This window comes from Pituophis catenifer, unplaced genomic scaffold (assembly GCF_029215685.1).
Source record: "Pituophis catenifer annectens isolate HBS135680 unplaced genomic scaffold, rPitCat1.0.hap2 SCAF_8, whole genome shotgun sequence".
NCBI classification, from domain to species: Eukaryota; Metazoa; Chordata; class Lepidosauria; order Squamata; family Colubridae; genus Pituophis; species Pituophis catenifer.
The window spans coordinates 15,129,119-15,145,644 of record NW_027256888.1 but is presented as its reverse complement, the minus strand read 5'-3'; the positions used below and the strand labels follow the sequence as shown (position 1 = coordinate 15,145,644).

The 16,526-nt window shown below is 42.3% G+C and overlaps 1 protein-coding gene across 1 annotated transcript; it reads left to right on the top strand.

Annotated features, from left to right (window-relative positions):
- Positions 1–8,719: 8,719 nt before the first annotated feature.
- Positions 8,720–16,202, top strand: SFRP2 (secreted frizzled related protein 2). The gene is made up of 3 exons (XM_070948747.1): positions 8,720–9,218; positions 12,149–12,229; positions 15,781–16,202. Exons 1-3 carry the CDS (start codon positions 8,720–8,722, stop codon positions 16,083–16,085), a joined length of 885 nt encoding a protein of 294 aa, XP_070804848.1. The 3' UTR covers positions 16,086–16,202.
- The last annotated feature ends 324 nt before the right edge of the window (positions 16,203–16,526 follow it).

Sequence of the window (16,526 nt, the reverse complement as noted above, 5' to 3'; positions counted from 1 at the left end):
ACTGAAGAGAGGCTGAAATACAATATGTTTTTTTTTTAAAGTAAAACTAGAGTTTCATGCAACATGTTGGCCTATTTTAAAAATCATTTCATGGAGAGAAGATGGGGAAATTGTTTTATGCTGGAAGCTGAAAAACAGATTGTCAAATTCTTTTGTGGGGGAGTTGTAATTTGATACCAAACCTCCTTCATATTCCTTAAAGGGGAAAAAAAACATGTGAAAGGCCATGCCCCCAGCTCAACCCTAGCATGGTCTATCTCTAGATGAAGAGATTTTTAGCTTCCTATATTAAAGGACTATCGTGTGGAGAAAATGTTGGAGAAAGATAACTGGGCTAAGCAAGTTGTATGTGCGTCAGAATATGAGCAGTATAATGGCCTCAGCAAAATATTTGGACTAAGTATGGTAACATTCCAAAAGCAGCTAAAATGTACAAAATACCCTTCAATACTGAATTCCTGCAATACATTAAGTAGAACTGTTTTTGAAGATTGCTCATACATGGTAATTGGTTCAAAATGCAGATAATAATTACATAGAGAGACTTTTGCACAGCACAGAGATCCAATATTATATATATCATCTTCCCATTTTTTCTTGTTTGTCCAAATGTCTTGTTTTGACTTATAAATTTACAAACTAGCATACATTTACATATAAACCAGTTGAACAATCACTGTGAACTCACCTATTCTCATTGCTGTTGGGCCCTTTTGTTTTGGGGGGTTCCCTCTCCCTCTGGCAGCAAAACACAATGTCAATACATAAAATAACTAGTAATACACAGTCTATTTTTGTAAAGTCTGCCTCACTGTCTAAGAATAGAGCTGGTCCTGATATAGCAGGGATGTCAAACTCAAGGCCTGCGGACCACACCCATCCCACAAGGTGCTTAAATCTGGCCCGTGGGCCCGCCCTGGAAACAGCAAAGGACCAGCCGACAGTGCCTCTGCTAGTGAAAATGGAGATTGGGAGGGCCATGAGCCGCATTCCCAGGTTCCATTTTCAGTCACGACGGCCTCCTGTAGCCCGCTGCCAGTGAAAATAGAGCCCGGGCTCCATTTTCACTGGAAGAGGGCTGCAGGAAGCCGCCGTGGCCAAAAACGGAACCCCGATGAGTGATGTCAAACTGGCCACACCCACCCTGGCCACACCCACCTCAGCTCCTCACGGTCAAGCACAACCCTGATGCAGCCCTCAATTAAATAGAGTTTGACACCCCTGTGATATAGTATATAGTAATTCCAGAATAATGAAGAAAATATAGTGATGAAATCGCATATGAACTAAAGAAAACTTCAACACCTATGCAATTGCCATAGAGATATGTGCATTATTTAATGAGGATGAAGGCTAAAATCCCAAGCATATTTCAGTTTCGAATTGTGCCAAAACATATTCTTCTTCAACTTCCTTATAGTCATCTTGCCCTGCTTTTGTCTTCCTAGCTAATGTTCAAAATCTTTAGAAATTTGGAGCTTACCTTAGTAAATGAAGTCCTATATTATTGCAGATTTTAGAACTTGAACTACATGTTTACATCAAAAGTGCCCATGCAGTTTTTCACACCTTCAACATCTGCACATACACAGGACTGGAAAAGGCTTTAAATTTAAGGGAAAACAAAGTATGGTCCTAAATGTATGACTTGTTCAAATACGTTTTTACTGTCTGCTAAAGAAGGCCATCTTTCAATTCATTTGATATGCAATAGTGGCAAATATCTGTAGCTCGGATGTAGGATGAGGAAGGTTTGTTCTCTGAGTTTCTGGATGTTTTGTTACCAGGCTAGGTAACATCTTCAGTGGAGTTTAGGGGTGTCAGTGTTCTGTTAAAAAGGGCTTTGTGTGGTCAGCAGGTCTTGCAATGGGTCAGGTGTGGGTGGGTCAAGTGAGGGTCTTGTGATGGGTCAGGAGAACATTGACACTGACATCCCCTAAACTCTGATGAAGATGTTACCTAGCCTGGTAAACAAAATATTCAGAAACCAACCCACAATCTCAGAGAACAAACCACCACCCTCATCATTTGATATATTCTTATTTACTCATTTTCAATTAAAACTTGCCATATAAAATCCACAGTAATAGACTTTGATGAAGTCTATTTAAGTCTTAAGTCTACTTAAGTCTACTTAAGACTTAAGTCTTAAATCTATGAAGTCTTTTACCCAACCATGGTCCTATAGGTGTTGACCAGTGGTGAAAGTACCATTTGTTACTACCAGTTCTGTGGGCATGGCTTGGTAGGGGAGTAATATGACTGGGTGGGCATGGCCAATTTTTTTTAACTTTTAAAACCATTTTTTCTACAACCTCTTCGGCGGTTGTGGCTTTGTGGCTTTTTTTCTTTTAAATGCCTCTGCCGATCAGGCAACTCAGCTTGGATCGTCAGACGCATTTAGGCAAATCAGCTTGGCTCGTCAGGCATCGTCTTGGCTCGTCAGCTTGGCTCGTCAAACTCAGCTTGACGATCAGGCAACTCAGCTTGGATCGTCAGGCATCGTCTTGGCTCGTCAGCTTGGCTCGTCAAACTCAGCTTGACGATCAGGCAACTCAGCTTGGATCGTCAGAGGCATTTAAAAGAAAAAAAAGCCTCTGATGATCGCGCGGCTCAGCTGGGCATGGGGGGGGGGCAGGGATTTTTGCTACCGGTTCTCCAAACCACCCGCCTCCATCGCTACCATATCGCTACCATATTGGGCAATCCGGTCCGAACCGGGAGCATTTCACCCCTGGTGTTGATGTTGTTGATTTGGTTAGCTACAGTATATCTCAATTCAAATTCCTTATTCTGTAACATCACTCAGTTCCCTTTCTGTATTTATCTTTAGTAGGAAGAAGAAAATATGACTTTTCTCCTCCTTTTCAATGAAAATATTAGAATAGCATTGTGGCTCCCATCTTGTTAAGGAAATATATGAGAGGTGTAGTCAATTCAAGCTATTCAGCTGCCTGAAGTTGAACAACCACTGTGAACCCACCTACTCTCATTGTGGTTTGAGTTTTTTGGGGTTCTGTCTCCCACTCTGGCAGCAAAATTCAATGTCAATACATAAAATAATTAGTACAATACAAATCTATTTTTAAAAGTCTGCCTCACTGTCTAAGAATAGAGCTGGTACAGTATATAGTAATTCCAAAATAATGAAGAAAATATAGACTGCAATGAAATTGCATATGAACTAAAGAAAACATCAGCATCAATGCAATTTCCATAGAGACATGTGCATTATTTAATGAAGTTTAAAATACCAAGCATATTTCAATTTCAAATTGTGCTAAAATATATTCTTCTTCCACTTCCTTATAGAGTAGTCATCTTGCCCTGCTTCTATCTTCCTAGCTAATGTTAAAATCTTTAGAATTTATTCTGACAGAAATTTGGAGCTTACCTTATCTTTGTAAAGTGGCCCTTTGTATGGGCCTGGGAGAACAATGCATGTTTTATTTCTGTTATATTTTTCTCCGATATTCTGCTGTGTCCTTAACTACATCCATGTTTGGATTTGGAAAAGAGGTTTCTTCAAGTTCTCATGGAACGCGTTGAAGAGACACTGCAAATGTTTGGATTGATGAGAAATCAGCATCGAACAGAATATTCACAGGCATCCTTTAACTGTAACTCAAATAAGTAGTCCCACCCATAATAATTGACTTGGTGTTTTTTTTTTCCTGCTCTACAGAAATCAGTTTTGAAAGCAATCATTTCAACTAGATAAAGTGGGTTCAAAAACAAAGAATTTTTCAACATAATATTAATCCAATTGTGTAAAAGTGAAAAATGTGTAACTTTTCACCTAAATGTGTAACAATTCATCTAAACAACAAACTAATCCCTAAGAATGACAAACATCAGAATTTTGAGAACTGTGAAGAACATCTAACAGTGGAAAGATGGCTTACAAAATGAAACTGCTTCTTCCTAAAGCAGTGGTTCTCAACCTGTGGGTCGGGACCCCTTTGGGGGTCGAATGACCCTTTCACAGAGGTCGCCTAAGACCATCCGAAAACACATATTTTCAGTGGTTTTAGGAATAATTTTATGGTTGGGGGTCACCACAACATGAGGAACTGTATTAAAGGGTCGCGGCATTAGGAAGGTTGAGACCCACTGTCCTAAAGGATGTTTGTTTGTTTGTTTGCAAGAAACTAATTTTATCCCATATGAAAAATGATTTAAAAAATCTTTTCGGGGTGCTTAAAAGTGGGTGGATCAGATTTCAATAAGTGGAAATTCAAAAATGGCCAGAGGGGTAGAAATATAAAGCCTCAAGTTTCATAGCTGCAAAAGAAAAGTTGGACACTGAATATTATTATGAAACAGTTGTGGTTAATAATGGAGACAGTGAAATAGCTTGGATATATGCTTGTGGTCTGACTAGAAATAATGTATATATTTTATATAATATTTTGGCAAACATTTTCAATTTACAGGTAGACCTTATAACTGTACTTGGTTTTTAATTTAGTATTGGGTACAATAAAGGATCATAACAAAATTTAAAAACAGAAAACCCTTTCTAAGAGTTGGACTGTTGTCATGCAAGCATGTGAGAATTTAATATTGTTGATACATGGACACAATTAAATTTAACCAAATTGAACTAAGTTTAACTAAACTATAAACTAAATCCCTATATGGCATATGTTCACCTTTGGGCTAGTGGTAATTTCTAAATCCCTGAAGGTGTTACATGGCAGAATTGTGGTTCAACAATAATGCCATTGACTTTTAGACAAGATAATACTTTGATGTATTATTGATAGATTGCTTTTAGTTTATCAGCCATAACCACTCACCGCATGTTGATGTGTATTTTTCTTTCCAAACAGATAATTGGCACTTATGAAAATTGTCTCTCAAGTGTGTAAAAGCATACTTTGGAATCATATCATTCCTTTAAAATTGGAGCTAGGACAACTGTATGCTTTGGATATGGAATTTTCATTAAAGTTTCTTAACCAGAAAATGTTGGTTTCTTGTTTGAAATAATATGACCTATAATAATACTCATAAAGAGTCTCATAGGGGACAAAACATGGGAACTGTTACATAATTAATTCCCAGTTTTATTCAGCTTTATATTCTGTTAATGCAAATGAAATATCATTTGAGCAGACCAATGGCCTTTTAAATTGAATTAATCTTCCTAAAAAAATTTCATCAACATTTAAAAGAGTTAGCATATTATTGGAATATAATTTATCAAAAAAACTGCATGGTAATATATAGTTAAATCGTTAATTTGGTTATGGTATCTATTTTGTCTAGATGCTTTAGTAGTCTCTTAAATGTAGTAGTATTTAAGATTGTCATAGAAGCAAAACTAAAATTTCCTTATACATCTCTCTTTAACACAAATACACACACACACAGTGGATTACATAAAAGAAATTTTGAACTGGGGATCTTATATTACAAAACCAAGTTCTCGGGTTTAAAAAAATGCTAAATATGTCAATTATAATTTTAAAAATGGGTTAACCCAATAAAAGATTATGCTTCTCCACTCCAGTGAATGTTTTCAAAAAGATTGGCTGTTGTCCTTTCCTATGTTGCCAACCTGCAATCAGATGGAAGGTACAGTAATCCATACCCTTTGGTCACGGCCCTTGCTAGTTCTTTTGCTGAGACACTGTTTATATATGTTAGAAACACATATGTGCTATTAAATTACATCCCACAAAAGTGCAGTTTGTCTATTATGAAGAGCTTTGAGTTTATTGCGCTTGGATTATAACAAGAAAAGGTGACTTTGTTTTCCTGGAATGCTGTGTACCAGACTTTTAAGCCTGATTTAACAATTTTTTTTTAACTATATTTTATTTATTTATTTATTTATTGGTTCAATTTATATGCCACCCTTTTCCGGAGACTCAGGGCGGCTTACAATGCGTTAAGCAATAGCCTTCATACTTTTGTATATACCTGCTTAGTAGGGCTTTTGCCCCCTCCCCCAAAGCGGTGTTCTTTTTTTATACAAAGTCAGCTTATTCCCCCCACAAACTGGGTCCTCATTTTACCTACCTTCGAAAGGATGGAAGGCTGAGTCAACCTTGAGCCTGGTGAGATTTGAGCTTGCAATAATTGCAGGCAGCTGGTGTTATCTTAAGAGTGCTTTAGTCTGCTGCGCCACCAAGGCTCTATATGCCTTTGCGCTGACTTTATATTGGCAGGAAGAAAGCAGAGGACACTACATTCATTTCTTTGCAATTGTTTTTCTATCTATATTTAGTTTATTACATATTGAATTTAAATTCTGCATCGTTCTTTTTCTTAGGGGCATTTACTGCATTACTATTACTATTAATCTTTCCATCGTTCCTATCACCCATCTCTTCCCACTTACGACCACCGTGTGACTGTAACTTGTTGCTGTATCCTTATAATTTATATTGATTGTTTCCTAGTATGATTTGATTGCTTATTTGTCCCCCTAGGACTATTATTTAAATGTTGTACCTTATGATTCTTGAAGAATGTATCTTCTCTTTTTTATGTACACTGAGTGCCTATGCACCAAAGACAAATTCCTTGTGTGTCCAATCACACTTGGCCAATAAAAGAATTCTAATTCTAATTCTATTTTTTTAAAAAAGATAAATGAAACCCGGGATATTAAGAAAAAAGCAGGCGAGACGCAACCTTCTCCTGCTGGACTTCTTCTACACTACAAGTGGCATTTGGAACCAAGTCCAGAAGTAACTCTGAGTCTTCAAAATACCTCATTACAGACTTGTCCCCCATGAATGCGTGTAATTCATTTGCATCCACTTCTATAGTAATCCAAATTAGAGGCTATTCACTTCTATATTCCTCAGGATAAATGATCTGCTCTCTAAATCAGGGCTTCCTTTCTCTACTTCGGCATTTCCATCGGCTTTCGCGGTCCTTCTCCCGGCCAGGCTCGCTTTTTCTACTCTTCAGTTCTGTTATCTTTCTTTCTAAAGCTTAAGAATCCCAAATCTTTCAAACTTGCTAAAGGAAAGTTTTGGACCCTCTGATCATTTTGGTCGACATTTTGCCGATTTGTATGATATATCCCGTCTTTTAAAAGCAGCAAATCCAACCCACCCCGCACAGAATAGCGCCCGGCAGGCGCGCCCCAGAAGCCGCTGTCCCGCTTCGCTTGCTCTCTTTTTTTTTCCACCTTCGTTTCCGAGGGAGGCAGATTCGGTTCGTTGGGACCGATCTGAGAGAGGAGGGGGCGGGGGAGATAGGCAGGGGAGAAGAAGGAGGGAGGGAGACAGAGAGAGAGAAGGAGGGGTGGGGAGAGAAAGAGAGAGAGCGGGAGGGAAGGCGGGAGGGAGAGAGAGAAGGAAAGAGGAAAGTAAGGAAGGATGGAGATAGAGAGAGAGGGAAGCGGGGAGAAAGAGGGAGGGAAAGAGAAAGAGGGGAAGAGAGAAAGGAGTGGGGAGGGAAAGAGAAAAGGAAGAAGGGAGGAGAGAGGGGGAGAGAGAGGGATGGAGGGGGGGAGAGAAAGAGGGAGGGAAGGAGAGAGAGGAGAAGAGAGAAAGAAGAGGGGAGGGAAAGAGAGAAGGAAAAAGGGAAGGAGAGAGGGGGGAGAGAGAGAGGTAGGGAGGGGAGAGAGAGAGGGAAGGGAGAGAGGGAAAGATAGGGATGGAAGGCGGGATGGAAAGAGAGAGAGGAAGAGAGAAAGGAGGGAGAGGGGAGAGAGAGGGAAGAACGGAAGGCGAGGGAGAGGAGAGGGAGAGGAGAGGGAGAGGGAAGGAGGGGCGGGGAGAGAAAGAGAGGGAGTGGGAGAGAGAGAGAAAGAGAGGGATGGAAGGCGGGATGGAAAGAGAGGGAGGAAGAGAGAAAGGAGGGAGAGGGGAGAGAGAGGGAAGAACGGAAGGCGAGGGAGAGGAGAGGGAGAGGAGAGGGAGAGGGAAGGAGGGGCGGGGAGAGAAAGAGAGGGAGTGGGAGAGAGAGAGAAAGAGAGGGATGGAAGGCGGGAAGGAAAGAAAGAGAGGAAGAGAGAAAGGAGGGGGAGGGGGAGAGAGGGAAGAAGAGAAGGAGAGAGAAAGGGAGGACCAAAGAGGGAGGGAGTCCCAGAGAGAGAGAAAGAAAAAAAGAGCGACAGAGATTGCATGCTTGTTCGCCTCTCTAACTTCAAGCGCGAGCTTTTCTCTTCCCGAGCGGCGCGGGGGGCCCCAGCCCAGCCGTAAGGAAAGAAGCAACATTTCGGATTCTCCGCGGCTGGCTGTGCTTCCCTTTTTTTTTTTTTTTTTGGCAGCCAGGCAAGAAGTTTTGAGAGGAGCCGGCCGGGAGATGGAGAACCAACCCCCGGAGGACCAGCCCGCTCTCACAGCCGCCGTCCGGGCTCCTTTCTGGGCAGCGCGCTCAAGCCCGCGCGCGGGGTAGTCTCCTCTCAGGCAGGGGCTCCTCCCCCCCCCATCCCCCCCCCACCCCCTACGGCCCTGGCGAAAGCGACGACCAATCCACGCCGGCTTTTTGTCCGGTGGCTCCGCCTCCTCGCCCTCCCAATCCCCTTCCCCATTTGCATAAAAAATGCCCGCAGGAGCTTGAACGTCGAGAGTGGCGGGCTCTGCGTCTCCGTCGGTGCGCGCGAGAAGCCGGAGCGCTTCGCGGGGGGGAAAAGCTGCGCGTGGCCGGCGGGAGAGTGAAGCTCGCGCTCCCCGACGGCTTCTGCCTTCCCAAAGTGGGGAGGGAGGGGGGGGGGCAGAAACCTTCCGCTCAGCGCCCCTTCGCCAAGATGCGCCCTCGGCAACTTCTCCCGCGCCTGCTCGTCCTCTCGGCGGCTTGCCTCGGCCTGGTCGGCGGGCTCTTCCTCTTCGGGGAGCCCGAGTTCTCCTACAAGCGGTCCAACTGCAAGCCCATCCCGGCTTCCCTCTTGCTGTGCCGCGGGATCGAGTACCCCGACATGAGGCTGCCCAACCTGCTGGGCCACGAGACCATGCAGGAGGTGCTGGAGCAGGCGGGCGCCTGGATCCCGCTGGTGCAGAAGCAGTGCCACCCGGACACGCGCAAGTTCCTCTGCTCCCTCTTCGCGCCCGTCTGCATCGTCGACCTGGACGAAACCATCGAGCCCTGCCATTCGCTCTGCGAGCAGGTGAAGAACAGCTGCGCCCCGGTTATGTCCGCCTTCGGCTTCCCTTGGCCCGACATGCTGGACTGCAGCCGGTTTCCCCAGGACAACGACCTGTGCATCCCGCTGGCCAGCAGCGACCACGTCCTCCCGACTCCCAGAGAAGGTAAGAGGCAGGGGTGAAAGCCAGCAGGTTCTAACAGGTTCTGGAGAACCGGTAGCAGAAATTTTGAGCAGTTCGGAGAACCGGTAGCGGACGGAGAACCGGCAAATACCCCCTCTGGCTGGCCCCAGAGTGGGGTGGGTATGGAGATTTTGTAATATCCTTCCCCCAGGAGTGGGGAGGGAATGGAGATTTTGCAGTACCCTTCCCCTGCCACACCCACAGAACCGGTAGGGAAAAATTTTGGATTTCACCCCTGGTAAGAGGGTGCTGAGGACGCTTAGACCAGTGGTTCTCAACCTGGGGGTCGAATGACCCTTTCACAGGGGTCACCTAAGACCATCAGAAAACACATATTTTCAATGGTTTTAGAAATAATTTTATTGTTGGGGGTCACCACAACATGAGGAACTGTATTAAAGGGTCGCAGCATTAGGAAGGTTGAGAACCACTGGCTTAGAAGGTCGATCCTCTGCAGGTTAAGCAATGGGGACCGTCACGCCGGCGTCTCTTGGAAGCAAATCCGAAATCTGATCATCTGAACTCCTGATCAGGAAGACTAAAGATTTTCCAGCTTTAGACTTAACTTTTTATCAAAAAATCTAAAGAGCGCCAAAGTAGAATGAATGCACAGGATGGATTCCTCTGCAATTGGTTATTTTATTTTTTTTAAATGTCGAATTAGAAGCTGCTGTATATTAAGTGGCTTTTGAAGTAAATGGTGATTTGGGGGCATATTTTGAGGCAATTATTTGGGGCGCCTTGTCTGGGGCAGAAATCATTCCATGATAATCCTTCCAGTACATGAATAGGGTTTGCGGTCTTAGGCTGCCACCTGAAGCATCTTGGTGGAATGTACAGGGAGAATAAGTTCGCTGAGAATAGTTGTTTACAATGTCTTTTAAAAGGATAAAGTATCAGCTTTCTTTATATCACCGTTTCTTTTATATCACAGATATAAATTTGTGGGAAATAAACTTTATAGCATATAAATGTAATTTCCCATCTAAGAACTGTAGAACATCGCATCTCAAATTTTCACACAGAAAAAAAAAAAAAAAGGACCACAGGACCAAAACATGATTTGCAAGGCACCCTTTAATGATAGAAACCAATCCATTTTAGATTTTGCTTTCCTAGATTTGGAAAGTTCAGTGCATCTCTTTATACGAAATGAAGCTAGGCTGGATTCCGTAAGACCTTATGGAGTTTTAGATATGGGTGTTTAAAAGTATCTGCATGTGGTCCTATCCTAAACTTGTTCTTAAGCAAGTTTATTCAAATTTTGATCCCCTAGCATTGCAACTGTAGACCTTATGAATTTAGGGACAGGTTATAATTCTGTAATCCTGAATAAACATTATTAAGAACAAGTTTAGGATAGGACAGGATTAGGATCCCGTTAAGAGCTTATTTAACCTAAGTATGTACTGTATGGGATAATAGCTTTAAACCACTTTATTACACAGATCTGGGATTGAGTCCAAGTGAACGGGTATAGTTCCCTTTTGAATTTCTACTTCAAAAGTTGCACTATGACTTGGAATACTGCTTACACTTTTAACCATTTGAGCTTATTGGATATTGTAATTATGGAACCGTTGTCCTGTAAGTGTTTTCCTAGGAAAATGATAACATTAATCAGTACAGTAAGTCATTTCCATGTCAACTGGCCAATTAGGTTTTCTGCAGATATTGATTGAATAAAAGATAACAGGAAATGCTGAACCTGATAAAACATTGATAACAGAAGCAATGCATTCATATTACTGATTTTTCATTTTTAAAAGTTGGAGCTTTCAGCTGGTATCAGTTTAGTGTTGGAAAATGTGGCTTTAATTAACTTGGGGATGGGGAAGATGACATTCTCCCGTTGTTTTTAAATAATGGATTTGGAGAAGAATAATTTCCAGTGGTGACATGTAAAATTTGTTACTACTGGTTCTGTGGGCGTGGCTTGGTGGTGGTGGGCGTGGGCAACTTTTTTTTGTTTTTTACTTGTAAAAGTATTTTTTCTACAAGCTCTTCGGCCGAAGAAGTTGCAGAAAAAAATGCTTTTAAAAGCCTCTGACGATCAGGCAACTCAGCTGAGATCGTCAGAGGCTTTTAAAACTATTTTATTTTCTACAATCTCTTTGGCTGAAGAGCTTGTAGAAAAAATGCTTTTAAAAGTAAAAAACCAGCCTCTGATGATCGTGCGGCACAGCTGGGCATGGGGTGGGGGGGGCGCAGGGATTTTTGCTACCGGTTCTCTGAACCACCCACCGCAATCACTACTGGATCAGTTGATCCGGTCCGAACCGGGAGCATTTCACCCCTGATAATTTCCTAAAACAAACTCATCAGTAAATGCATTTTATGCACTTTTTCATTGCTCCATGTTCTTTCCTGAAGATGGCTGGGTCTCCCCATGTCCTTCCACCAGGGCATTAATTCCTTCTCTCTGGAGCAGGGGTCTCCAACCTTGGCAAATTTAAGACTTGTGGACTGCAATCCCCAAAAGTCCTCAGCTTTGCTGGCTGAGGAATTCTGGGAATTGAAGTCCACAAGTCTTAAAGTTGCCAAGGTTGGAGATCCCTGCTCTAGAGGACCTGCTGTGTAAGAGTATTAGGGAGAGACTTCAATCCCACTCAGAATCCATATCCATGATTCAATAATCCACTCGGAGTTCTCATTGAACCTGTTATGGTATCTATTTAATATGGCTACCTATTTTTTCATCAGTTGTTTTTAAATGGCCAGTGGGATTGATCAGGTATCTCAGGCTCCAAATGCTCTGGAATCAGCCCTTCAGGCTGTCCTGAAATAGAGTCAAGAATAAGAAAGCCTGCTGTAATTACATATTAAAAGTGTATCCTTTCTTTCCAAATGGCCCCCTGCTTCTTTCATTTGAAACTTCTCTCAAGGTTCTTTTTAAAACTTACTTCTTATAGTGCCAAAAGTTTGTGATGCCTGCAAAAGCAAGAATGAAGACGACAATGAAATTGTAGAAAATCTTTGCAAAAATGACTTTGGTAAGTATAAAGGAGATATTCTGATTGAAAACTAGGGATTTTGTGCTCTGATTGCAATAATAGTCAATTTTGTAAGAAATGCAGTTACGGTCAGTTTTAAATGACAAAGGCATTCAAGCTTTTATTTCAACAGTGGATCCTAATTCACATAACCATAGAATTATGATTAGGTTTCTATTTAGTCTATCAGACTACGACAGTGATGGCTAACCTTTTCTGGACCGAGTGCCTAAAGTGCGTGCACCGGAACCCCCAAAATGCCATTTTTATTTTAATTTTTTTTAATTTGATTTTTATGCTGCCCTTCTCCGGAGACTCAGGGAGGCTTACAGTGCGTTAAGCAATAGCCTTCATACTTTTGTATATTTATACAAAGTCAGCTTATTGCCCCCACAAACTGGGTCCCCAATTTACCTACCTTAGAAAGGATGGAAGGCTGAGTCAACCTTGAGTCTGGTGAGATTCGAACTTACAGTAATTGCAGACAGCTGGTGTTAATCACAATGCTATCAGTCTGCTGAGCCACCAGGCCCCGTGTCGCTCCCGTGCATGTGCCCCACCCCTGCGCATGCGCCCCTGAGCATGAGCACGTGGCTCCGTGCGTGCGCCCCACCCTCTGCACATGCGTCATGCACATGCATGTGCACCCCATCCCGCACACAACCCATGCATTCATGCATGGCCCCCCACTTGTGCCCCGCAGATGCACACCCCACCCTGCACACGAGCCACCGCCCGCACATGCGTGCACGGCTCTCCCCGCACACCTCTCACCCATGTGCACCTCACCCCACACATGTCCTGTGTATGCGTGGCAGAGACCCGATGACCAGCTAGCTGGCGGGAGGTGCGCACGCATGCGTGGCAGAACTGAACTGAGGCGACTGCTCGCATGTCCACAGAGAGGGCGCTAGGTTCGCCATCACAGGACTAGAAGGTTGTTTAGAACTGCTCTTCGTAATAAACATGTTGTGTGCTCTGGCCTTTCTAATGTTGTTCTTTTTTCTATACCACATTGTCCACTGTGGCCTCATCACCTTTCTATTTAGAAAGAAATGAGATTCTAAAACTTCCTTAGCTGGACATTTATTGTTTGTTTGTTTGTTTGTTTGTTTGTTTGTTTGTTTATTTATTTATTTATTTATTTATTTATTTATTTATTTATTTATTTATTTATTTAAATATTTAAATATTTATACCGCCCTTCTCCCGAAGGACTCAGGGCAGTGTACAGCCATACTAAAACAACATATACCCATAACATTAAAAACAGTTTAAAATATATTAAAAATTTGGCCCTTATATTAAAAACTACAAACACCCAATTAAAATTCATTTTCTAAGCCAGCCCCGCCTATTGAAACAATAAAGTTTTAAGGGCACGGCGAAAGGTACGTAGGGCAGGGATCATGCAAATCTCCAGGGGCAATTCGTTCCAGAGGGCAGGTGCCCCCACAGAGAAGGTTCTCCCCCTGGGTGTCGCCAGTCGACATTGTTTGACCGATGGCACCCTGAGGAGTCCCTCTCTGTGGGAGCGTATTGGCCGGTGGGAGGCTATCGGTGGCAGAAGGCGATCTTGTACATACCCAGGTCCTAAGCCATGGAGCGCTTTAAAGGTGGTGACCAACACCTTGAATCGCACCCGGAAGACCACCGGGAGCCAGTGCAGCTCGCGCAGGAGCGGTGTTATATGAGTGCACCGTGTCGCTCCCATAATCACCCGCGCAGCCGCATTCTGGACCAGCTGGAGCCTCCGAGTGCTCTTTGAGGGGAGCCCCATGTAGAGAGCATTACAGTAGTCCAGAGAGGACGTGACGAGGCATGACATCCAAACTGTTCTAATGATGCTTGAATTGGGGGGAAACTGTATTTTTTTCTCCTTCATGTGTATTGGTTGCATAGTACCTTGTTCTATAGATGACAACAGAAACTGGTTTAGTTCTCAATAGTTTTACCAGTGATCCTAATTCCAGTACCTCTGTCTATGTAAACCAACTGGTTTTCACATTTGGTCACCTTGGGGACTAATAGAATCCAGGAATTAGCTAGTTGTATGTAGACATATATATCTTTTTTATGACCCTCTGAAACCGCCATGTCAGGTATTTCAGAGTTGCAGAAATATAAATAATATGAATGTGACATCCTTGAATTTTCTGATTCTTTGCTGATGTGAAATGGAGCCCAGTGGCCCGGTAATGTTGGAGGCCTTGGTTTCCTTCTGTTTCCTTTCTGCCCACCTGCAGAGGAAGGGAACTGAGGAGGGAGGCCTCGGCTTATGTCCTGCTATGAATTTGAAAACAGGCTTTATCCTATTCAGTCCCCATTTCTTATGCAGCAGGGAGGTATGGCTTCCTGGGAAGAGTAAAATAGAAAATTGCTTGTGACTTTTCCAGAGCACAAGACAACCACAAAGATATGAGAGGAAAGCCGAGAAATACTTTTGATAGGCTTCACTTCAGATTTTAAGTTGGTATAACATTTTAAATGTACAACGTTGTTACATTAATTTACCACAAATCCCCAACAGCTTTGGCAAAGCTTTTACATTCCATATTGGTAGAGAAATGGTATCTTTTCTTAAAAAGAGATGAATTTGTCCCGTGAAATTCTCACATGCCAGGAACTAATGAGTATTGGCTGTGAAGAAAAAATAGAGAATTACTTTACAGAGGTAAGACAAATAATGTATCATTTCTGGATAAGAATATTTGGAAAACCCTCCTGAATAAGACAAGTTAAATGAGAGAAACTAACTGGCACAAATTATAAACACATCTTGTAATTTTATCATATTCTAACTGAAGAAGTTATTTTATTACAGTTTGATCACAAATTTATACGGATTAATGCCCTTATCATTAAAGAATAGCATAGAGAGTGAGTTTTATTCACGTTAACTAGCATTAAGTTTTCATCTGATATACCAAACAAGCAGATATTTGGTTTTTCTTAATAAACATGATGCTATCTCTCTCTCTTTTCAGTTACTGCCCCAAATCTAATGCAGCTATAAATCCTGATTATTTTGTTCATTCTTTCAAAATGCAATAGATAAAATATACCGATTAATCAAAGAGTTTCGTAAATTAAGCCAGACTATTTTCAGGAGAAATGGGGATTGCTTTTTTTATGAAAAAATGGCTGTTTTTCTTCCCCTCCCCCTTTTCATCTTTGTGAGAAGGCATGTGTCACTTTTAAAGCTTTAACGTAGAAAAATCTTCGGTATTTGCAACCAACAAAATCTAGAGGAAAAAGACTCCTTTAGCAAAGATGGGGGTTTTTTTTCTTTGAAAGTGAAAGAAATACACCCAAAGATTGATTCGGTCTAAAATGACTTTCATGCTCTCGATGGCTTTAGAAATGGAGCCACCTGCTGTCCATTCTGTCAGAACCTGACAGTTTAATTAGCAAGAGAAGACCTCCCTCACTGGATTCTCTTTTATGTGTCAGAATGAGAGAAAAAATCTCTTCTTCTCTCCCTCCCTCTCCCTTCCTTTCTTTTACCCCACTCCTCCCACCCCTTCTCTGCTCCCGATTATCCCTCTTAGCTCTAAAGATAAAAGTGAAGGAGATCGCCTACATCAATGGAGACACCAAGATCACTCCAGAAACAAAGAGCAAAACCATCTACAAGCTGAATGGGGTGACGGAAAGGGACCTGAAGAAGACCGTGCTCTGGCTCAGAGGTGGCCTCCAGTGTACCTGCGACGAGATGAACGATATCAACGCACCATATTTGGTCATGGGACAGAGGTTGGCTGGGGAGTTGGTAATCACCTCCGTCAAACGATGGCAGAAAGGCCAGAGAGCTTTTAAGAGGTTTTCACGCAGCATCCGCAAGCTGCAGTGCTAATTGCTTGGAGTTTCTGGTCACATTTAGTTGCCATGCCTTAAATTCTTTCGCATCTTCCTACCGCAGCCATAAACGCCCGGTAACATGAAAGAGCCGCTTCTTTTAAGAAGAAAAGAGACTTCCCCCCCCTTCTAATTTTGTACATATAATAAACTATAATTGCCCAAAATCATGATTTTTCTTCTGTATAATTGTTTCCAAAATGTATTGTTTAGAGCTGCGCAAAACGTAACTTTGATCTTCTTTATAATTCTTCCTTTAATTATATTCATAATACATTCTGTCTGGCTAACCTTTCTGCATAGGTTATGTGTCCGTTTGACTTGTTCAGTTTGGATTTTGTTCCAAATAAGAACAAATGTGGGAGCCACAGTGTGGGAGATAACAGTGCCAATTTTAAATGCCTATTTTGCAACTTGGCATTTAAAAGACAAACTTTAT

Excerpts from the sequence above, each read along its gene's own strand:
- SFRP2 (XM_070948747.1), top strand. The coding sequence starts at position 8,720 with ATGCGCCCTCGGCAACTTCTCCCGCGCCTGCTCGTCCTCTCGGCGGCT. Across the intron at positions 9,219-12,148 it reads CCTCCCGACTCCCAGAGAAG|TGCCAAAAGTTTGTGATGCC; the intron begins GTAAGAGGCAGG and ends TACTTCTTATAG. Across the intron at positions 12,230-15,780 it reads TCTTTGCAAAAATGACTTTG|CTCTAAAGATAAAAGTGAAG; the intron begins GTAAGTATAAAG and ends TATCCCTCTTAG.